Source organism: Notamacropus eugenii, chromosome 2, assembly GCF_028372415.1.
Source record: "Notamacropus eugenii isolate mMacEug1 chromosome 2, mMacEug1.pri_v2, whole genome shotgun sequence".
Lineage (NCBI taxonomy): Eukaryota > Metazoa > Chordata > Mammalia > Diprotodontia > Macropodidae > Notamacropus > Notamacropus eugenii.
In genome coordinates, this window is record NC_092873.1 from 465,788,318 (window position 1) to 465,812,833 (window position 24,516).

The 24,516-nt window shown below is 42.3% G+C and overlaps 1 protein-coding gene across 1 annotated transcript in view; it reads left to right on the forward strand.

Annotated features, from left to right (window-relative positions):
- The window catches only part of LOC140523184 (ADAMTS-like protein 2), a 35,372-nt gene that overhangs the window by 7,279 nt on the left and 3,577 nt on the right, over positions 1–24,516 (forward strand). Inside the window, exons 4-15 of the mRNA XM_072638183.1 lie at positions 862–964; positions 1,934–2,079; positions 4,801–4,924; positions 7,286–7,366; positions 7,888–8,063; positions 9,201–9,621; positions 13,125–13,566; positions 14,587–14,653; positions 14,973–15,166; positions 20,616–20,829; positions 21,324–21,479; positions 21,896–22,066. Coding sequence (XP_072494284.1) covers positions 862–964; positions 1,934–2,079; positions 4,801–4,924; positions 7,286–7,366; positions 7,888–8,063; positions 9,201–9,621; positions 13,125–13,566; positions 14,587–14,653; positions 14,973–15,166; positions 20,616–20,829; positions 21,324–21,479; positions 21,896–22,066 — 2,295 coding nt within the window. The remainder of the gene's footprint in view (positions 1–861; positions 965–1,933; positions 2,080–4,800; positions 4,925–7,285; positions 7,367–7,887; positions 8,064–9,200; positions 9,622–13,124; positions 13,567–14,586; positions 14,654–14,972; positions 15,167–20,615; positions 20,830–21,323; positions 21,480–21,895; positions 22,067–24,516) is intronic.

Genomic DNA, 24,516 nt, shown 5'->3' on the forward strand with positions numbered 1-24,516 from the left:
ATGACTCTGGGCAAGTCTCTTAACCTCTATATGTCTCACTTTCAGTAATAGCACCTATCTTCCAGGTTGTGGTGAGGATCGATGGAGAGAATATTTGTAAAGCACTTAGCACAGTGCATAGTATATACAATGGGCACTTAATACATGCTTGTTTCCTTTCCTTCCATGAAAAGGCAAGAGACTTACGCATTGTTAACTGGGTTAGGGATGATGTCTGGTCCCCCTGACTGATATTATCAATCAGATCACTCTCCTTCTTAATCCTTCCCATATGGGTTATAGATGTCATGGTATCATAGATCTATAGTTAAAAGGGACCCTAGAGGCCATTGAATCCAATACCCTTATTCTACAGATGAGGAAACTGAGGCTAAGAGGTTAAGTGACTTGCTCAAGGTCACATAGCTAAGTACTCTCTGAGGTAGAATTTGAACTCAGGTTTTCCTGGTGCCTAGTTCAGTGCCCACCTTAGGATATCATGCTGCCTTTCCCCTGTCATTCTTTGGAAATCAGAAGAGAACCTTTCCTTTTTAATCTCCTCTACTCCCTTGGGAAAAAAACCACCCCATTGAAGTGTGAGGTGCTCCTTCCTATATGTTTGAAAGTCCTCTCTTTGGAGGCTTAGGTGATATAGCGTGTAGAACACTGGACCTGGAATCAGGAAGACTTAAATTCAAATTCCACCTCAAATACTTACCAGCTGGGTGACCCTGGGCAAGTTACATCTGCATCAGCACCAATTTCCCTCTCAGTAAAATGGGGTTAATAATAGCAACCACGTCACAGGGTTGTTGTGAGTCTCAAGTGAGATAAGAAGGTATCATTACTAGCTCTCATTATCATCTTCATTGTGTTTTGTAGCCTTGCCCAGCAAATTCAGACAGCTTTAAGCAACAGCAGTGCGCCATTTTCAATGGCAAAGCCTTTGGAAAACACCACTACCACTGGATTCCTCTCTACCCAGGTAACCCCACAACTTTAAGCATTTCTCATCTAAAAACTGTTGACCTCTGCAACATAGGACATAGGAGAAGCCAGAGTCAGAGGGCAGCCTTGACGCATTGGTGCATAGGCTCTGGGATTGGTTGAGTTGTCTGTCTCAGTGAGAGCCAGAAGACAGAAGGAATGAGAAAGAAAAAATGAAAGAGAAAGAGAAAGGAAAGTAAGTTTGTTGTCTATGGAGCAGGCATTCTAGAAAGCACAGCAAAAGGGATGAGTAGAAAATGGAAGGAGGGAATTGGTTTAAAGGAAATGGGAATAAGGGATTTTGAAGGGAATAAGAGTTTTAAATGTTGGCCACTCTGGGTTCAGAATCACTGAGGTGGAGATGACCAGGAGGGAGTTTGTTAATCATTGAGGAAAGAGTTTAGACAGATTTTCATTGTATATATGGGTTTAACAAAATGGTGGAGTTCTTTCAGGAGTTCTTTCTTTCAGAAGCAATTCAGGTGAGGAGACAGGTGCTTCAAGCTGTGCATCATAGGGCATCTATATTGGGTTCTTCCTTGATTTCTCCCCTGTTTTTGCCACGTGACCAGATCATGTTTTCTTTTAGTCATACAATTTCTCAGTGACCTTCTCTATACCTTCTCTTCTCCAGAATTCCTTAAAGATAAGGAACTGAGACCCAGAGAAGTTCAAACTTACGTAGGGTCACATAGATGGTCAATGACAGAGCCAGAGACATATCCTGTCACTCTAAAGCCTTTGTTCCACACTGTGTCTCCAAGAGGAACCTTGGGCTAGGTGGCTTCAATCTTCTGTAGCAAGGAATGGAAATGGGGAAGGAGTGCCATGAAGGTGGTGTTAGTTAACAGAGTCAAGATTTGAACTCAGGTTCTCTGACTCCAAATCCATCACACTTTCTATTGTACTATGCTGCCTACCCTTATAAGTCTGCTTTTTCTTCCTTCCTACTCTTCCCCAACCCTAGATGATTACATCAGCATCTCTAATAGACCATGTGACCTCCAGTGTACCACCAAGAGTGGGGAGAGGCAGCTGATGGTACAAGCACGAGATGGGACCTCCTGCAAGGACCGGATGTATCATGGAGTCTGCATCAATGGCCATTGTGAGGTGGGGTCCTCTAAGAGGAGAATTCAAAGAGCTGCTTCCTCACCAGTTGGAAAATTTACATAGTATTTAAGTAATCTGTTCTTAGTAGCCAGTTGCTGAGGCATAGAGGGTGTGGTCTGGAGTCAGGAAGACTCAACTTTCTGAGTTCAAATGTGTCTTCAGACACTTGCTAGCTGTGTGACCCTGGGCAAGTCACTTAACTCCATTTGCCTCAGTTTCTTCATCTGTAAAGTGAGTGGGAGAAGGAAATGGCAAACCACTTTAGCATCTTTGCCAAAAAACCCCAAATGGGGTCACAGAGAGTTGGACACAACTGAACAACAAGCCAATTGCTACAAAAGTGAACATTTTAAATCTCTTGTCTGGCATTTCTAATAGCATCATAGAGTCTAAAAATGGAAAGGACCTCAGACGCCATCTGATTCAAAGTACTCATTTTTCAGATGAGGAAACTGAGGTCCAGTCAGGGGAGATCAGCCAATTTTTCTTCTATGTCATCTTCATGTCTCTGGAACTTGGGTAGTAGAACAGTTTAGGGCATATCCCTTTGGTCATCATTGGCAGATGATTGGCTATATGGGTCATCATAGGAATCCAATAGCCACCTTTGGAGGCTTGACTCTCGCTAACCTAGGAAAAATTGGTGTGGAAAAGGGGACCCATGGAATGACAAAACATATAACCAGGATGGGTAACCCATACCCTTTCTGCTCTCTGAGGTTGAGCATTGACCATCCCGAGCATCACTCCAATGTTACTTTCTATGCATGGGATACATGGATCAAGCTATGGGAGAACCCTGCTTCCTGCTATCCATTGGTCATTAATCAATCAATAAACATTTATTTAGCACCTACTATGTGCCAGGCATTATGTTCTAAGTGCTAGGGATAGGAATAAAAGAGGCAAAAGACAATCCTTACCCTCAAGGAACTTACAGCCTAATGATGGAGAAAGATGCAAACAAGTGTGCACAAAGCAAACTATATACAGGATAAAGAGGAAAGAGTGAAAAGAGGCAAAACACTGGAATTGCAGGGTGGGGGTGGGGGGCTAGAGAAGACTCCTTGTAGAAGGTGGGATTTTATTCAGGACTTGAAGGAAATCAGGGAGGTCAGGGGTCAGGAGGAGCTAGAAGGGTCCTGAAGAGTCATTTAGTTCAACTTTCTCATTTTACAGATGAGGAAACTGCTTCTCAGGGGATTGTGACTTGTCCAGGGTTACAAAATCAATCAGTCAACAAGCATTTATTCAGTGCCTATTGTATGCCAGCCTCTACTCCAGGCACTGGGGATACATATACAATCAATGAAATGATGCCTACTTATTAAGGAATTTACATTCTAACCTGGAAACAATAGGGGCCTATGTATGTACAGAATAAATAGAAATAAATACAAAGTAACTGCTATATGTAATAAGTTACATATAAGGTAGGTTGAGAAGGAGGGAATTAGCAGTTGAGAGCTCGGCTCAGGAAAATCTTCACATGGGCGATGATGCTTGAGTGATGTCTTGAAGGAAGAGAGGGATCCTCTGAGACTTGGGTGAGGAAGAAGAACAATTGAGGTAATGAGTACAGCCTGTGTAAAGGCAAAGAGAGGGAGATGGCAGTGTCATGTGTGAGGAGTAGAGAGAAGGCCAGTCCGGCTGGGCCACAGAGGGTGGGAGCAAGGGTAATGCACCATGAGGATAGAAAGATAAATTTAGGACAAGGTTGGGAAGGGATTTAAAAGCTAGGGAGAAGCAGTTATATTAGATATCTAGAAGCAATGGAAAGCTGCCTGACTTTAGTAATTAGACCAACTCTGCACTGAAGAAAAGTTATTTTGGCAGCAGTGTGGAGGATGGCCTGGAGTAGTGAGAGACTTGAGGAAGACAGACCAATTCAGAAGTCATTGCACTAGTCCAAGTGAGATGTGATGAAGGCCTGACCTAAGAGGGTGATTATACTAGTAGTGAGCTGGGGTCAGATAAAAAAAAGGGATATAGTGGAGGAAGGAATGAACTTTGGCAGATGATTGGCTGTATGGGATGAAAGAGAAGGAGGAGGTGAGGATAACGGTGAGCTTCTTAACCTGGGAGACAGGAAAGATGATATTGTCTTCAAAGAGAAGAAGGAAGTCTGAAAGAGCTCAGCATTTTGGGGAGAAGACAATGAGTTCTGTTTTGGACATGTTGAGTTTGAGATGTTTCTGGGACATATGGTTTGAAATGTCTGATAGTTGATTGATGATGTGGGATTGATGGTCAGGAGAAAGACTGGGCCTGGATATGTACATATGAGATTAATTGGCATAGAGATGATAATTAAACTCATGGGAGTAGATGAGGTGACAAAAAGAAAGTATAGAAAGAGAAAAGTAGTATAGAAAGTATCTACTTAGAGCGTGTGATTTGGATAATGAACCATCAAAGGACACTGAGGAGAAATTAGTCAGGAAGTAAGTGTCAGAGGTGAGATTTGAACCCAAATCTTCCTGGCTCCATGTTCATCATGCTCTCTACTATGACATGCTGCCTCCTCTGGAGTAAGCATCACTGGAGGAAAACAGTCATTTAGGAGTAATCCTCTAGAAGGGACAAGAAGCCTTAAAGAAATAAAATCTTAGAGAAAAGATACTGTAGAAAAAAATAACCTTTTCTAAGAACTCCTAAGAGGGATTCTAAGCCAGGATTATGCAAATCCTGGAAATCATCCTATTTTTCTTCTTTTTGCAGCCAGTTGGGTGTGATGGTGGCCTCCACTCCCTCCAGATGATGGACAGGTGCCACGTTTGTGGTGGGGATGGCAGCACATGTTACCGAGTTTCAGGGAGCTTCCGAAAGGGGATCTCACAGTTAGGTATACCCCACCGATGACATGCCAGGGTTCCTCAAAGGGCTGTGGGGAGGACAGGAGGAGGAGCTGTATCTGGCTGGGGAGGAGGCAGAGCCCATATGTCCTGTCTTCTGGTCCTGGAACTGTTCAAACTACAGAGAAGTTGCCTTCAGTTCAGATTCTTTTCCCCTCTTCCCTTCCTGCTCTTAGGTCTTAGTGTAGGGGGCCAATTACCTTGTACGTAACTCTGACCTTCCCAGATCACTGAAGAGGGCAGTGTGGTACAGACAGAAGAGTAAAGCCTATGGAGACAGGAGACCTGAGCTGTGGTCCTGTCTCTACTATTAACTAGCTGTGTGATCTCACTTCTCGGGGGCTCAGATTCCTCATCTGTCATATAATAGGGCTGGACTAGGGGACCTCTCTGACCCCATCCAGGTCTGACATTCCCCAGGCAGCTAAGTGGCCTGGTGGATAGAGTGCTGGACTTGGAGTTAGGAAGGCAAGTTCAAATCCAGCTGTATATAATTCTTAGCTTTGTCACCCTGGGTAAGTCATTTAACTTCTATCTGCCACATCTATAGAGTGGATATAATAAACCTCTTAAGGTTGTTGTGATGATCCAATTAGATAATATTGGTAAAATACTTTGAAAACTTTAAACTGTTACCTATTAACACTATTCCTATCACTACTATAACTATCACTAATACTACCACTAGTATTACTAGGACTACTACTACCACCACTGCCACCACTACCAGTATTGCTACTACTACTTTCATGACTACTACCACCAGCACTACTATTACTATTTGTACTACTATCACTAGTATTGAGACTGCTATTATTACTACTATCTACTACCACTACTACTATTACTATGACTATCACTACTACTATTATCTAGTACTATTACTAGTACTACTACTACCACCACCACTACTATTACTACTATCAGTACTCCTACTACTAGTACTAATATCGCTGCTACTACTACTATTACTTCTACTTAACCCTTGTAGGATATCTTGGGATTTGGGGGTTAGAATTTTTTCTCTTCCCTACTTATTTATTCTATCATTTTTCTCCCGAAAAACTGGGACAATTAACTCTTTTGTCTCATGTAGTTTCCTTTATGAGTTATTGAAATAGGGCTCTGGAAAACCAGGCTTTGAGAAAGTCCATTGCGATTCAAATGGGGCTACTTGACTATACCGTAAATCCAAATCACTCTGGCTCTCACTGATTGGCTGACAGTAGTCCAAGACCAAGCCTTACTTAATCATTGCTTGGGTTTTGGTGGGTCAAAGTGAGTATAAACAGTGATTGTTTTAGTTCTGGCCAGAAACCTTGAGGGTCTTCCTCTCCTAAATTTATTCCCTGCCCCATACCCCAGTAGCAAACTAGGCCATCTACTGCTTCATTTCTTACCTCGCCTTCAATCACTGAATGGGTGTTACCTCAGATAATCTAAGACCTTAGATTAAAAAGGCCAAGGTCTCCTTCTGTATCTGGGTCCATCTTTACTTGTCCTGACCTATGTCTTGCCACTGGACTCCAATGACTCTGGAGGAGAAAGTGAGGCTGATGACTTTGCACAGTTCTGCCTCACTTAAATTCAATTCATTTGCAAGTCAAGACATCATCCTGATGATGTGATTGGTCCTCTTCAATAATGAAGGAACAACTACTGCTGCTACTACTACTATTACCACTACCACCACCACCACCACCACCACCACCACCACCACCACCACTACTACTACTACTACTACTACTACTACTACTACTACTACTACTACTACTATTACTACTACTACTGCAGTTCCCTTGCTCCTTGGAGCTGTTGGGCTTTCTGGGTGTCTCTTCTCTGTAGAACTGCCTGATTCCTTTTCTTTGACTGCCTAAGACAGCCAAGGGTCTGATGCTTAGCTTAGGGCTTGGCACACAGTAGGTACTTAATGAATTTTAATTGATATGGGGTACAATGGTTCATGTCACCTTTGCTGTGGTTCTGTGCCAAATGGCTTGAGAGACTTTTATAGGGTTAGAGATTTAGAGTGAAAAGGATCTCAGGGGTCATGGAGTCCAACCCTTTCCCTTTACAGCCTTCATCTGAAGCCCACAGAGGTTTAATGACTTGCCCAATGTCACATAGGTAGTCAGTGGCAGAGGAAGGCTCTGACATTAGTTCTTTGACTAAATCTAGGGCTCTTCCCATTGATACACCAAGTCTTTGGATGCTTTCCCTTTCCTCTCCACTTGGTGTCCTTGTGTCCAAGCCTTTCTTCAAGCCCTTGGCTCCTCCCTGACTTGATACTCAGCAATTAAACTGAGTGTGAGACCCTTCTTTCCCAACAAAGTAATTTCTCATCTTTCTAGGTTATGTATTTATCACCAATATCCCTGTTGGTGCCACTGATATCCTTATCATCGAGCGCAGGAAGACGGAAAACATCCTTGGTAAAGGACCCAAGGCCACGGGCCTGGGACTGCCCTTCCTTAGGATACCAGCTCCATGTTTCTGTGGTGCAAAGCCTTCTATCCACTGTGATCCCCCCTCTGATTGGATAATAGCCTTCACCTTAATTTCAATCCCTGGGCCTTTGCTACTCATTTGAAAAATGAGAGGGTTGGTCAAGATGGACTTTTTCCAACTCAAAGCCTACGATCTTCTGACCTCTATCAGCCCCTCCTTTGATTATTTACAGGATCCTCAGCACAAAGAACAAGGTGCTGATCCTGGTGACTTTGATGTGGGGACAGAGCAGAGCTGGAGAAGGAGTCAAAGTTTGGAACTACTGGTTTCCTTCAACAGACTCCAAAGTAAATCTCTCTTGTCATCACAGCCTGTCTCTGGGCACTTGGTCAGGGATCTCTGAGCATCCCCTTAGAATCCTTTTGGGAAAGCCTATGCCCTTGCTGGCTGCTATCTATGCGGTTGCTTTCTTACTCCATTCTTTTGTGTCCTCTTTTCTCTGTAGCATTGGCGGATGAAACTGGGCACTTCTTCTTTAATGGAAATGCTGCTGTGGACCCTCCTCAGAACTTCCGAGTGGCTGGAACTGTGTTTAAATACCGGCGCCCACCTAGCCTGCACTCAGAGGGCCTGGAGTACATTATAGCCCAGGGCCCCACCAACCAGTCCTTGAATGTCATGGTGTGTAAGGGAGACACTGACAGGGGCAGAGAGAGGAGAAATGTGCAGTGAGTGATTGGGCTGGCTGCAGTAGACTCTATAACCTGAAAAAAGGTGGGGGAAGGGGTTATTACGAAGATGAAGGAGTTGGAGCTGTCTGCCTAATGGTTAGGGTACTGGGTCTGGAGTCAGGAAGACAATTTCAAATCTGGCCTCAGATGCTTCCTAGCTGTGTGACCTTGGGCAAGTCACTAAGCATCCATCTGTCTCAGTTTCCTCAACTATAAAGTAGAGATAATAATAGTACTTACCTTGTAAGGTCGTTAAGAGGTTAACATTTGTGAAGACCTTAGCATAGTGCCTGGTATGTAGGAAGAACTTAATAAATTCTTATCTGTCTCCTTCCCCCTCTTTAAAATGATGGGTTTGGAATTGCCAATCATTCTGGTCTTTTCTGATTCAAAATCCATGCTCCTGTGATCTATGATTTTACCCATAATAATTCACTTTTCTCCTCCTGTATGGAGGTTCACAAGACACTTTGCTTACAGCTATCTTGTGAGAACGTTATTATTGTTCCCATTTCACAAGGGGAGGAATTTGAGATTGAGAATGTAAGTGCTTTACCCAGAGTCACACAACTTTATACGATATGGAACTGAGGATCTCAAATTCAGGTCTTGTGACTTGAAGACCTGAGAAATATCTATGTGTTCCCTATATGACTTTATAGATGATTTCATGAGCTGATGTGGTTTAAAAAAATAAAACAACCCAATATCTCCTGGTGTCCAACCTCCTGGCAATGAGCCTCTTCAACTTAGATTGTGATCTGGCTCTGGAATCAGGGTGATCTAGGCTCATGTTCTGTTTTTGATACATACCCTGTGACTTTGGATAAGTCACTAGTTCTAGTACCCTCAGAAAACTCTCTAGGACTATTAATTGCAAATGAATTGCTAAACTGCATCAGTGGAGAGAGCTCCCATTCCAAGCATTCCCTATATTGATGAAATCACAGGCCTGTATATAAATATAAATATGTTCATGTCTCAAGTGAGGAGGAGGAGATGATGTGAACTGGGGAAAGAGGGACATACTTTCTCTCAGGCCATGGCTGGCATTACTAAAAACTTGCTTTCTGACTTTTACTTTCAGTATAATAATTTCAATGGGAAGGTACCCCACATATCTTACGACTTTACAGTGCCGAGGGTTCAGGTGCTAGCCGCTCCTGCTCCAGATCCTTCCCTCTCTCTCCATGGCCCAGATTCCTATGGCTACCGGAACCAGGATTTTGATTCACCTGAGCCAACTACTGACTTCAATACCACTTGGATCTCTGCCATCTCCCCAGGGGAGGTGAATGCCCATATCTCACTAGGAGAAGACATCAGGAAGATAACCTTGGACCACAGAAGCTTTGTTCAAAGGAATACTGCTGCTGTTCAGGCTGGAGCTTGGGACCAGTCCATGGGAGAAGAGGAAGAGAAATTTGGTTTTCAAGTAGAACAAGTATATCCTACTATCAGGGGAGGAGAAGCAGAGATGGCAACTGTTGGTAGAGAAGCCAACTTGGGTATGTGAATTTCTCTGACCTGTGGTAGGGTGGGAAGCAATAGTAAGGGTTCTTATGGAGAGTAAATAGGATTTCATATTGTATTTGGTATGAATATTTATATTTAGGTTTCTGCTCTTTAGCTCATTGGGTTATGGAGCTAGTAAAAAGCTAGTGTTGTATAACGGAAAGAATATTGGATAGATGACTTGAGTTCCTTCTAGTAATAACGCTCTCCATGGGATTTGGATAAATCAAAGCACAAGTGAGGGCGATCTGTATGGGGAGAACCAAGGCAGGGAGGCAAGAACGAGCATTGATTGTGTGCAAAAGAGTGAAGAGGTCTATCTTATTAGAACAGAGAGGATATATTGAAGAATTAGTAGTGAGTTACACATGATCAAGACTCAAGAGTGAAGAAATGTGACTTAATTTGCCTTTGTTTTTAAGTTCAATGTTTGGTTTAAAAAATTGAACATCAGTACAACCAACTAAATTTGCTTAGTAATTATTTACGCTTAAATTAATTTTCAGTGCATATGGCATCTAATAGTTTTTCATGCATTCCTTTTCTTTAATTTTCATTGTTTTCCTCTTTTTTTGATCACAGTGTGTACCGTATTCTTGTCCTGTGTTTTCCCCTTTCTCCTCTAATTTCAAAAGGCAACTTATAGATTTCTTTGTATTCTTCATACTTATTCATCTTAAATGTGTTATAACATAAGGGGCGATGTATCAGAAAATGCCCCAATGAAGAAGGTGATGCTCAAGATGAGTTTTGGAGGAAGTTAATGATTCTATGAGGGAGAGAAGATGAGGATGGGCACTCTAGCGTTGTATGGACAGCCTGTGCCAAGGCACAGATGAAATGTTGTATGTGAGTTTCCTGGTTGGCCAGATTACTGAACGATGGATTATATGAAGGGGAAAAATGAGCAACAAGCCTGGAAAGGTTAGCTAGACCCCAGTTGTATAGGGCTTTAAATGCCAGTCAGAGGAGTTACTGTTTCGAGAGGAGAAGAGTTGGGGGGAGAGAGAGACAGAGAGAGAGAGAGAGACTGAGAGAGACAGAGACAGAGATAGAGAGAGGCAGAGAGGCAGACAGAGACAGAGAGAGGCAGAGACAGAGACAGAGAGAGGCAGAGACAGAGACAGAGAAAGAAAGGAAGAGACAGACAGAGACAGAGAAAGAAAGAGACAGAGACAAAGAGAGAGGCAAAGGCAGAGAGACAGAGAGGAAGACAGACACAGAGAGAGAGAGGAACAGAGAGAAGAGAGAGAGAGAGAGAGAGAGAGAGAGAGAGAGAGAGAGAGAGAGAGAGAGAGAGGCAGACAGAGACAGAGAGACAGACAGAGACAGAGAAACAGACAAAGAGAGGAAGAGACAGAGAGAGACTGAGAGAGACAGAGACAGAGATAGAGAGAGGCAGAGAGGCAGACAGACAGAGAGGGAGATAGACACAGAGAGAGAGAGGAACAGAGAGAGACAGACAGAGAGAGACAGACAGAGAGAGAGGCACAGAGGCAGACAGAGACAGAGAGACAGACAGAGAGAGGAAGAGACAGAGAAAGAGAGAGACAGAGACAAAGAGAGAGGCAGAGACAGACAGACAGACACACACATGCACACACACGCACACACATGCACACACACACATGAGTGAGGGAATACAGGGAGATCAGTCAGGAGGCCACTTCAGATATCCAGGTGATTAGTGCTGAAGACCTAACTTAGGGTGGTGGCCATGTGAACGGAATAATGATGATGATGCTGGCTGGCATTTATATTGTGCTTACTGCATACCATATTCCTTGCTAAGCCCTTTACAATTATTATCTCTTGATTCTCACAACAGCCCCGGGAGGTAGGTGCTATTTTTATCCCTGTTTTACAGATGAAGAAACTGAGGCAAATAGAGGTCTAAGTGACCTGCTCAGGGTCACATACTAGGAAATATCTGAGGCTGACTTTAGATCTAGTGTTCTATCTACTGATATTTTAGAGGCAGAATTAATTAATAAACCTTGGTGACTGAGTGAACCAATTTAGGTTTAAGTTACTTCCAGCTTTTTTTGAAATTGTATAATCCTGTTATCAAAATCTTTGAACAGGTAGCTATTTTTATGGTTTAATAATGCTTTCAGGGCATATACCCAAGGTATTACTGAATCAAAGCAGATGGTTATTTTTGTGATTTGCACATCTTACTAGCAATGAATCAATCTACCTGTTACACCCAATTTAAAAATCATTTCTTTTTTATTATTATGAATATGTCAAACATCAAACAAAATTATATTCTCATAAAAGAAGAGGAAAAGAAGATAATACTTGAAACTTAATTTCAGTTGTATACTTTTTTAAAAGTACGTATTAAAATCAACATATCAGCGCCAAGCCTGCATGGCTTTTGTTTATGTTCTGAACTTTCCTCTGCATTCTTCTTTGTATTTTTTAACTGTTTCAGTGATACTTTTTTTCTTTCTTCTTTTTTTTTTTGGTGTCATTTCCCTCACTCCTCCCTGTAACCCACCTTCATCCCCAAAACAAAAATCTCCTTGTAACAAATAAACACAGTGAAGAAAAGTTGATGGACATATTTGGCCATATCTAAAAATATCTATCATTGAGTTTTCTTGCTGTTGATTAGTTTTGCTCATTTGATGGATTTGAGGTGATATCTCAGAATCTTTTGATTTACATATCTTTGATTATGAGATTGAGTATTTTTTCAAGTGATTACTAACAATTTATATTTGTTCTTTTGAAAATTGCCTGTTCGTATCCTAAAAAACAAAACCAAAAACAACCCAAAACCAAAACAATTCATAGGGAAAGGAAATCCTTCGTCAAGCAAGCTCTACAGGTGTATAAAAAGTATCATCTCTGATTCCAGATCTTATACATAGAGGTAAACTCAAAGAATACATGAAGGATCTGTGATTTTGTCAGCTTGGAGAACTCTTTGCATGGTATCTTAGAGAGATCCCTGAATTTGGAATCTAAACGTTCTGGGTTCAAATCCTGGTTGTGTCACTTTCTACTTGTGTTATCTTGGGAAAATCATTTGACATCTCTAGGACTCAGATTTTTATCTATAAAACAAAGGACCTGGACTAGATGGTCTCTTCCCATTCTAAAACCCATCTATGACTTAGGAGGTTGGGCCAAGGGACCTGAGACTAGAGGTTAAGGGCCCAGGGTCAAACAATTCTAAGCCTGACATGATATCTACTATACCACAGTGCTTTGATTAAACTATGGGCCATTATCACATCTAATGGACTTCCAAAACACTGGCAATAGTAAGGGTGGATATCACCTCAAACCATCAAATAAACCGGCTTTGCCCATCCATGACATGGATAATACTTTCTTCCTCTTAATACCCCACCTTGTCATCAGGTTACATTGGGAGATGATATATGTCTCTCCTGGGTCCTGGAGATCTGGGTGCCCCCAGTTTGGTAAATGGTAAGTCCTTATGCATGTCCTTGTGATCTATCCGGCTTTTACCTTCTAGCCTTCCAACGGAGCCAGGTTTCCAGCAGCACTGCCATTCCCTACTCCATGATTGGTCCTGGGCTCTTGGAGAGGAGGCAGGTGGGGATGACCCAACTGCACATCTTTCGGAAACTGTGTTACCGGGACTCTTGGCGGTCTGCCTTCTGCCGAAAACTGCAGCAGCTTACCACTCCAATGCATTGGAGAAGCCCAACCCCAGAACCACTGATCCAGCCAACCAAAGGCTGGCAGAAAGGACTACCCAAAATACCCACCTCTGAGGTCTTTCTAGAGGATTTGCTAAAAGCTGAGGCCATAGGCAAACAAGAGAAGCAGGAGGTGGTTTTTGTGAACCCCACCATGGTAACTGCTGAACAAAGCCCTCCATCTGATTCAAGCTTCCAGGTGGGCTTAGGCCTCAAACTTCAGGCAGAGCCCCTCCAGTCCCCTGGCATGGAGAGGTGAGAGACACTGTTGGAATCTATTATGTGCAGAAATGACAGGGACCAAGCATTTCATGGGGTAGAGGGGGATATAAGGTCCCCTCCTTATTTGGGAATCTGTCTTACTTTGCTACTTAAAACAGCTAGCTTTTATGTATGGTATAGTATAGCATAATATAATATTATAACATAATGTATGATGTGATATGATATAGCATGATTGATAGTGTGATATAGTCTAGTTTATGATATGATATAGTATAATATAGTATGATATGACATATTATGTTATGTTATAATAATATAATATGATATGACATATAATAGTACTTTTAAGGTTTGCAGAATTATTTATATATTTTATCTCATCAGAGACTCCCAACAACCCTGGGAAGCAGGGGCTATTCATAATTATTTATAGATAAGGAAACTAAGGTTGAGATGAAGTGACTTGCCCAGGGTCACAAGGCTCATGAAGTGTTGGGAGTCAGGATTCAAACTAGAATTTCCTAACTCTAAACCAACCCTATCCACTGTGCCATCTAGCTTATCACTTAACAAAGAGTGACAAATTGAGAATGTTGGTAATAATATGGAATTATTACACCAGGCAATCATGTTGGGGAAACCCTTTCTGTGTATTTGGCTTGGGGTCTCTAAACTGAAGTTGAGCTCATTGGTGAGAGGGGAATAACGAGGCCTGATTACGTTGTTCAACAATCAATCACATTTCTCCAAGGCTCCACTTTTCCTTTTCACGGTACTCTAGGGCCTCATGAAAGGCAAACATTGCTTTTCTTGAGTAAGAAAGAGGGAAGGAAATAAAGAAAAGAGAAAAGTTAATAATCCATGTGGAAATATTTTCTTTTGTTGGGTCAGGAAGGGAGACAAGTAACCCAGATAGGCCACATGAAGCATGAGAGAGGGGCTGCTGGGACACAGGGATGTCTGAAGAAGCTTTGTTTGGTTCCATCCCTAGCCTTACAGTGGCTTTTAGCTGCTCCTCACCCGGTGCCTCACGCTGGCCTTTCTCCTCAGCAATGATTTTAACGTGAGTCCTCCTGGTCATGATGACATCAGCCAGGCTGATATGTACCGCTGGAAGGTCTCTGCCCAGGCCCCCTGCAGCTCCACTTGTACTTCGGGTAGGTCCAAATGAACAGCCTCTTGTTGAGCTATGAGGGGGAAGTGAGGGAGAACTCTTTGGGCTAAGGGTGGAGAAAGGCCTTTCCTAGAGTGTGAAGGGAGAAGTCTGTCTGGCTCCTTACTCATTGGTTTTTCTTCTCTTCAAGGGCTGTCTGTGCCTAACACATCAGCCTGGGGATGACCATCTATGAGCTGATAGAATCTGGGGCCTCTTTCCCAGCTGATCTGAACTGCAGGAGGCCAAACTCCAGCTCTAACCCAGTGTGGGAAGAATCTAGAACTTTGGTTTGGCCATGGGATCTAACAGGGGCTTCCTGGCTGAGGGCCATCCTGATTGTCCAGCAGGTATCAGTGTCTCCCATGCCCTGTGTGTGCGTTATGATGGAGTGGAGGTGGAAGAAGCCTACTGTGATGCTGTGACCCGCCCAGAGCCTGCCTATGAGCTCTGCACAGGGAGGGATTGCCAACCCAGGTGAGCTACCAGGGCAAAAAGTGCCAGGATGGAGCAAGTGTGGTGGGGGAGGAGGGCATCACTCAACTCTCAAGAATTGGGGGTGAGAAGACAAGATACGATGTACACAGAGGATAGAGTCTTGCACCTGGAGTCAGGAAAAGCCTGGGTTCAAATCTTGCCCTAAACACTAGCCATACAGTCCAGGAGAAGTCGTAGGACCATAGATACAGAGTTCTGGGGACCTTAGAGATCATCCAAACTCTTCATTTTACAAAGGAGATCAATTCACCTCTCTGGGCCTCAGTTTCCTCATTTGTAAAATGAAGATAATAATAGCAGTCACCTCCCAGAGTTGTTGTGAGGATCAAATGACATAATCCTTGTAAAAGTGCTTTGCCTTCCTTAAAGCGTGGAACAATTATCAGCTTCTTCCTCCTCCTCCAATTCCTCTTCTTTCAGACTGGCTTTGTGTCACTTAGTTCAGAGGTAGAAACTGGAGAATGAGCAGAGTCCCAGACAAGGATGGTTGCACCATGGGATCCCCTGAAAGATGTGGCCCCCAACTTTCAGACATAGAGCATGGGAGAGTTGAGGTTAGAGTTTGGAGAAAAATAACTTTAAAAAAATATCCATATCACCTAACATTTCTCATTCTGTTCAGAGTTATAGACCAAGTATAGTAGGTCTAATACTAGGAGTAGAACTGTAGACTTGTATAATAATAATAATAGCTAACATTTATATAATGCTTAATATGTGTCAGAGAGGGAAATGGCAAACCACTCCAATATCTTTGCTAGGAAAACCCCAAATAGGGAAGTGAAGATTTTGACACTACTGAAAAACGGCTTAACAACAAAAATGTGCCAAGCCCTGTACAACTCTCATCTCATTTGATCTTCACCCTGGGAAGTAGATGTTATCATTATCCCCATTTTACAGATGAGGAAACTGACTTGAATAGAGGTTCACAGACCTCTGTCCTTAGCTTTCTACTACCATGTAAAGTGTTAATACGATGCTATTTTTTTTTCAAAAGAGACACGTTTATTGTCAGCTTTATGGCTCCCCTAACATCAGAGACGTAACTAAAGTAAAGTGACTAGGGCTTTGTCTAGGGGTGCTGAAATTTAGAAAGCTAACAACAAACTCTTAGTGTAAAGGGATAATGGGGATTCCTATCATACAATTAATTGATAGGCAGCTTCCAAATAGCTGGCTAAATGTGCTCTTCTTTTCTCCTTCCACCCTGCCATATTTGGGCCTGTATCCATTATGAACTCTTCTCCAAACCTTTCCCACCTTGCTCTTCCCTACTCATGAATGATTTCTCCCATTGAGTCCCAGAGTCTCTTCCCTCCGAGTTGAATTTATCTTAAAATACTGATTTGAGAACGTGACTTGTGCGCTTGCACTAAGGGTCCCAAATGCTCATTACTTTTCTGCTTAGTGTTACCCCAGAGTCACAGACCCCATTTTTCATACCTCATGTTATTTATTCTTGACCTCAAATTTCATACCTCATAAGTTTTTGCTTTTAACAGATAGAAAAGGGTGGTATCCAATGCAATCATGCATCCAGAGTTCTTTGGGAGCAGGGTTTGTGTCTTCCCTTTTATTTATTCCACAGGTACATGCTGATCACCTACCATGCACCCAGATCTGTAGAAGGTATTGCTGTATATTTTAGTGTTTTTTGCCTCATGTACCTAACAGGGTGCTGTAAATATGGTGGAGTTTAGCCAGCTCTTGTTGACTGACATAGTTATTGACCCTGTACTTCCTAATCAATAGGAGCATATACCCTTGACAGACCAGTTGCAGCCGGGCTTTAGCACACTAGGACTAAACCATAGAGTAGGAAGCTTTCCCTACAAGTGCTAAGCTTTGGGAAAAGTCAGTATTCAGAGCATGGAGCTGAGCTAGTCAGATCATCAGCTGTTAAGCGATTGCATAAAGGGGTCAGAGGGAGAAATTTGCCAGGGTAGAGTTAGGCCAAGAAGCTGAGGACAGCTTCTTCTTCTTCTTCTTCTTTAATTTAATTTTATTGTTTTTTTTTTAATGTTTTACAATCACTGCCGTAAAATTAAGATTTTATCCCCCCAACGCCTACCCCCCACTACCCCCCTCCCATCCCACTACTGCATACAATTCTGTATAGGTTCTACATATACTTTCCTATTGAGTATGTTTTCACTATAGTCATGCTATGTAGTTGAACTAAAATAAATGGAAGAAATCATATAACAAATCAAAACATAATACACACACACACACACACACACACACACACAAACATGATCTGCTACATTCTGCAAATGACTTCCATATTTCTTTCTCTGAGTGTGGAAGGCGTTTTGCCTTAGAAAACCACCATTGGGATTTTTTTTTTAATAAGTTTTTGCTTTATTATGAAATTCCAAGTCTACCAGAAAAAACTCTCACACACTGTGGTCGTTGCTGTGCACAAAATTCTCCTGGTTCTGCTCCTTTCACTCAGCATCAGATCATGTAAGTCCTTCCAGGCCTCTCTGAAGTCTTCTTGTTCATCATTTCTTATGGCAGAATAGTACTCCATTACATTCATATACCACAATTTATTCAGCCATTCCCCAATTGATGGGCATCCCCTTGACTTCCAGTTTTTGGCAACTACAAAGAGTGCCGCTATAAATATTTTTGTACATATGGGATCCTTTCCCATTTTTATGATCTCTTGGGGATACAGTCTTAGTAGCGATATTGCTGGGTCAAAGGGTATGCACATTTTTGCAGCCCTTTGGGCATAGTTCCAAATTGCTCTCCAGAATGGTTGGATGAGCTCACAGCTCCACCAACAATGAATTAGTGTTCCAACTCTCCCACATCCTCTCCAACGTTTATCATTTTCTTGTCTTGTCATGTTTGCCAATCTTATAGGTGTGATGTGGTACCTCAGACTTGTTTTGATTTGCATCTCTCTAATCAACAGTGATTTAGAGCATTTTTTCATATGATTATAAATATCTTTAATTTCTTCCTCTGAAAACTTCCTGTTCATATCCTTTGACCATTTATCAATTGGAGAATGACTTGTATAGCTGTACATTTGAGTCAGTTCTCTATATATTCTAGAAATGAGGCCTTTATCCCTGAGCTTAGCTGTAAAAATTCTTTCCCAGTTTACTACATCCCTCCGAATTTTGGTTGCATTGGGTTTGGTTGTGCAAAAACTTTTCAGTTTAATGTAATCAAAATTATCCATCTTGCATTTCATAATGCTTTCTATCTCTTCTTTAGTAAAAAATTCTTCCCTCCTTCATAAATCTGATAAATACACTATTCCTTGCTCCTCCAGTTTACTCATGGTATCAATCTTTATGCCTAATGTACCCATTTGGACTTTATTCTTGTGTATGGTGTCAGGCATGGGTCTATGCCTAATTTCTGCCACACTGTTACCCAGTTTTCCCAGTTTGTTGAACAGTGAGTTCTTATCCCAGAAGCTGGGGTCCTTGGGTTTATCAAACAGGAGGTTGCACTATTCCTTGCCTACTGTGTCTTGAGTGCCAAGTATATTCCACTTGTCTACCTCTCTGTTTCTTAGCCAATACCAAGTGGTTTTGATAATTGCTGCTTTATAGTACAATTTGAGGTCTGGTAGCGCTAGGCCACCTTCCCAAGCATTTCTTTTCGTTATTCCCTTTGATATTCTAGACCTTTTGTTCTTCCAAATGAATTTTGATATTATTTTATCCAGCTCTAGAAAATAATTATCTGATAGTTTAATTGGTATGGTACTAAATAAGTAAATTAATTTAGGTAGAATTGTCATTTTTGTTATATTAGCACGGCCTACCCATGAGCAACTGATGTTTTTCCACTTATTTAAATCTGACTTTATTTGTGCAAAAAGTGTCTTGTAATTGTGTTCATATAATCCCTGGGTTTGTTTTGGCAGGTAAACTCCTAAGTATTTGATAGTGTCTACCCTAGCTTTAAATGGGATTTCTCTTTCTATCTCTTGCTGTTGGACTTCGTTGCCTATATATAAGAATGCAGAAGATTTGTGTGGGTTTATTTTGTAACCTGCAACTTTGCCAAAGTTATTTATTATTTCAAGTAGTTTTTTACTTGAATCTCTGGGATTCTCTAAGTAAATCATCATATCGTCTGCAAAGAGTGATACCTTAGTTTCTTCTTTGGCTATTCTTATTCCTTCAATATCTTTATCTTGTCTAATTGCTACAGTTAACATTTCTAATACCATATTGAATAATAGTGGTGATAATGGACATCCTTGTTTCACCCCTGATCTTATTGGAAATGCATCTAGCTTATCCCCATTGCATATAATGCTTGCTGAAGGTTTTAGATAGATACTGCTTATTATTTTATGGAAAGTTCCCTTTATTCTGTGTTCTCCAGTGTTTTTAATAGGAATGGGTGTTGTATTTTGTCAAAAGCTTTTTCTGCATCTATTGAGATAATCATGTGGTTTTTGTTAGTTTTGTTGTTGATATGATCAATAATGCTAATAGTTTTCCTAATATTGAACCAGCCCTGCATTCCTGGTATGAATCCTACCTAATCATAATGTATTAATCTCATGATAAGATGCTGTATTCATTTTGCTAAAATCTTATTTAAAATTTTTCTCATCTATATTCATTAGGGAAATTGGTCTATAATTTTCTTTCTCTGTTTTGTCTCTTCCTGGTTTAGGTATCAAAACCATATTTGTATCATAGAAAGAATTTGGGAGGACTCCTTCTTCCCCAATTTTCAAAAATAGTCTATATAGTATTGGAATTAACTGTTCTTTAAATGTTTGATAGAATTCCTGAGACAGCTTCTTCAACAGAGTTTGGGGACGGAGGACATGTACTATCTGTATCCTGTAAGAGATAGCTGTTCCATGGCCCAGTTGGTCATCTTTAAGGCCTCTTGCTAGGATCAGAGGATTGTTATTGTTGAGTTATTTCAGTCATGTCTGACTCTTGGTGACCCCACTTGGGATTTTCTTGTCAAAGATATTAAAATGTTTTGCCATATCCAGCTCATTTTACAGATGAGGAAACTGAGGCAAACAAGGTTAAATGACTTGCCCGGGGTCACAAAGCTAAGTGTCTGAGGTCAGATTTGAACTCAGGTTTTCCGGTCTCCAGGCCAGGTGCTTTATCCACTATACCACTTAGAAGGAGCTTTAAAGGTCATCTAGTCCAACCATCCTCATTTTACAAATGAATATAACCTTAAGGTCAGAAAAGTTTTCCATATTTACACAGATTTACATCCATATTTACACAGATATAAAGTGGCAGTGAAACGCTCTGACCCTAACCCAGAAGTCTTTCTACTAGTTCATTTCTCCTGCTCTTTTTACTTCCTCTCTGGGACTGAGGCTTTAATGGCCTGGTATTTTTCTTGAGAACCATGGCTCAGCCTCTTCTGTGTCTGTGGATTGTCTGTTTTTCTTCGCATGGAGGTGGGAAGCGAGTCGATGGAGTGAGTGCTCGAGGACCTGTGGAGAGGGGCACCAGGCCCGCACGGTCCGATGCTGGAGGATGTTGGCCCCTGGCTTTGACAGCTCAGTCTATGATGAGTTATGTGTGGCAGCTGGGTTGGCACGGCCTGTGGAAAAGAAGGTGTGCACGAACAAGGCCTGTGGCCCTCAGTGGGAGCTCTCCGAATGGTCTGAGGTATGGGCGCGTGCCTTTGGTTGGACATCCTTGCAATGGGTGGTCTGTAGGGTTGGAGGGGGTGGTGCTATTGACTAGACCTTTCACAGACTTATGAATTTCCTGGTGGACCTGAATTCCCTTCACCTTGGGTATGACCACTGAAGGAATTCACCTGTGGGATGCTGAAGGTGCTTTCATATGATGAATTAATTTTCTTTAGAAAGAGGGGCACCCTTTTTTTCTATCCTTGTATTTGTGTGGTGAGCAGGAAAGATTTGGACAAACACAAAACTGGACAAGGAGTAAGAGACACACGTCTTCCTTAGCTGTATTAACATGAGTTCATTCAGTAAAAAAAAGTGAGAAGGATCCACTCACATCCTTGCTGTGCTTGGTTTGTGTGTGGGTTTATGTGTGGTGATGCTGGATCTCTGGCTAGAGTTAAACTGGTCTACTATAACCACAACATGTGTTATCTTGCCTCTTCTCTCTTCTTTCTCCATGGGGTCCAGTGCTCAGCTCGATGTGGTAGGCAAGGGACCATGAGGAGAGAGGTACGCTGCTCTGTGGGGTTGTCCCTGTGTAATGAGGCCACAAGGCCAGCCAGTGAGAAGGAGTGCCTGGGTCCACCCTGTGATCGGCAGTGGACTGCTTCTGATTGGGGACCGGTGAGTCCAGCCTGTTCCATCAACCTTTCATGATCCTTGGGTAACAAATATATACAGATGAAAGGAAGAAATGAGGTCTCAGTTGAAAATGATGAAGATGGAAGAGACCTACACCCACCTTACCCTTAGTTTCAGGTCAGTGAGCTCAGTGCCCCACAGTCTCAGTGCCCCACAGTGCCCCACTTTTCAAAGGAAATAATGGTTTTCTGTGAGGGAGTGGGGCATAGTGAAGATCTGAAGAACTGCTAGACAAATAAGGACAAATTCGTAAGGAAAGATATCTTTTGCTAGTTAAGTATCATCATTGAGAGCTATTTAAGGGAGAGTGAGAAAGCAAGTTTAGTTGCAATCAGAACTCTATTTTGCCTCCCCAAAGCTCCAGAATGACCCACCCCTTGATCTTATGTTTCTCCAAGTGCTCAGGTACCTGCGGTGAGGGACGGATGAGTCGAATCATCTCATGTCGAAATTTGGAGGGGAAGGTGATCTCAAGTTCCCAGTGTGACCCAGCCACAAAGCCGTTAGCTGTTTACCCCTGTGGGGGCTGGAACTGCCCTGCCCACTGGGTGGAACAAGCATGGGAACAGGTGAGTCTCATTAAGAAAGTGTTACTTGGTGTGGGAAGTAAGATGGTAGCAGGTTGAAGGTGGCCTAAGTCATCTTGCTCTAGAGACATGGGGGTAAAACTTCAAGACAAGGTCCATATATGTTTTAGAAGTGACCTTGAGGATGCTACTATGGAGAATCAGGGTGGTCTGGGGGATCAGGATGATTTTATATTACTGTCACCTTGTTGGAAAAAGCCTGGAGAGTCATGAGATAGATAGCCATATTGATAAGACCCAGATCTGGGGACTTGTATTCTCCTGGGGATGCTGGCAGTAGAGATGTGGCTTGGGCAGGCAGTGTGCCCAATTGTGTGTCTCTTCTTTACCCTTTTTGGAGACTTCTGGGGAAAGTGGTGGAGCCAGGCAAGAGAGCTTTGTCAAGGACTGAACACGACCATTTCAGGAAATTTCCACTAGGGAGCAAGAGCATCATTCTTTTGCCTGAGTGGTTTTGTTCCCCATATGGGTAGCCAGCTTACCCTCTACAGCTCATTCCAATTTCCTCATATTACTCTGCTCCAAGAATGATTACCTTTCCTCACTGGTTTCTAAACTTTGCTTTTCTGGCTTCTTCGTCCCCTGCCAACCCACCCTCTGGAAATTTGGGGTGCTCTTCAGTAAATCATTTCCTCCTCTCTCTGCCATTGTTTCCTTATCTTTAAGTTGAGACTGAGTTGGGCTAGGTGTCCTTTTGTCTTAGAGTTTCTTTGAGCTATAACTTTTTATTCTGTAAATAGTCGTAGGCCAAGGACTGAATGATACCCTTAAGAAGAGTCCCAGTGAATCAGGGAAAGTTGATGAGCTAATGGGAATGGTTCAGGGTAAAGCATCAGATGAACTTTGAAGATCCTTCTGGCTTATGTTCTAACCAAGGGCCCTTATCCCAGCAGCCAGTAATGCAGGTGACTGGGCATTTTGGAAGTTGGACTAACTCAGGATATTAACGAAAATACCAAGTACTATCATAAGTTTGCCCTCTAGGACCTGTGTGACCTTGGAGAAGCCATTTAACTTCTTGGGCTCTCAGTTTCTCCATCTGTAAAGTGAAGGAGTTGGAGTAAATGACCTCTAAGGTCCCTTTTAGCTGTATGTCGATGATTCTACATGCGAGACATTGTATGGAGATAAATGGAAAGGAAATAAAAACCTAGGTCTAGACCTCTTCAGAAATGTCCTTTCTTCAGATCAAGAACCAGACAAAGTATAGAAAGACCTGTCTCTCAGTATATAGTCTCCTCAAACCTACCCTCCCTTTATTTCTTTTTTCATTTTTTTAATGGTTTGAACCATGAAACCTTTTGAGTTGGTGGGGAGAAGGGAATGAAGAGGAGGATTTCTGGACATTGAGACAAGCCACATCAAATAGCCGTCAAGGATTTATTAAGCATCTACTATGTGTTGGGCACCATGCTGAGTGGAGCTGGAGATACAAAGAAAAACATACCCTACTCCCCCCCACCAAAAGAAACCCTGCCCTCAAGGAGCTCACAGATTAACAGTAACAACATACAGACAACTCTGTCCAAACAGCGTATGTATAGGATGAACTGGAGATAATCTCAGAGGGAAGACACTAAGGTTAAGGAGGACTGGAAAATGCTTTTTACAGAAGGTGGGACTCTGGCTGAGATTTGAAGGAAACTAGAGAAGCTAGGAAGTCAAGGTGAGGAGAGCCCCTCTAGACCTGAGGGACAGTCTGTGAAAATGCCCAAGAGCTGGGAGCTAGGGTGTTGTGTTCCAGGATCAGGGTCACTGGACCACAGAGTAAGTGTCATAAGGGATAAGATATGAGAAGACTGGAAAGAGAAAAGGGGCCAGGTGAGGAAAGACTTTAAAAGCCAAGCAGAATTTTGATCCTGGAAATAACAGGGAGCCACTGGAGTTTATTGAGTGTATATGTACATGGGGGTGAGGGTCCCATGATCTGTGTTTTAAGATCAGTTTGCCATCTGTGACAGAAATAAGTATAGTAGATTTCCCGTCATTAAATTGTAAACTCAAGGGCAGGGACTGTTTCTTTGTCTTTGTGTGCCTAGCACTTAGCAAAGCCACATGGCACATTAAAAAATATTTATTGGTCTAAACCTGTGATTTTATTGGTTTGAGGACTTTCTGGTGTGAAACCTCCCTCCCATAATGCAGATCAGCAGCTCATCTGTAACTTGAATTCTCCTGGAAATGCTGGCAGGAGAGATGTGACTCAGGCAGGCAGAGTGTCCAGTTGGTCTCCTCTTTATTCTTTCTGGAGACTGGTGGAAAGTGGTGGAGTAGGCAGGAGTGCTTTGTCAGGGAATGAAGGTGGCCATTTCAGCAAATTCCCACTAGGGGGCAAGAGCATCATTCCTTTGCCTGGATGGTTTTCTCCCCATTCTCCCCTTGGACTTGTCAGGTGTAGGTAGCAGGCTTACCCCCAGAAAGCTCATTCCAAT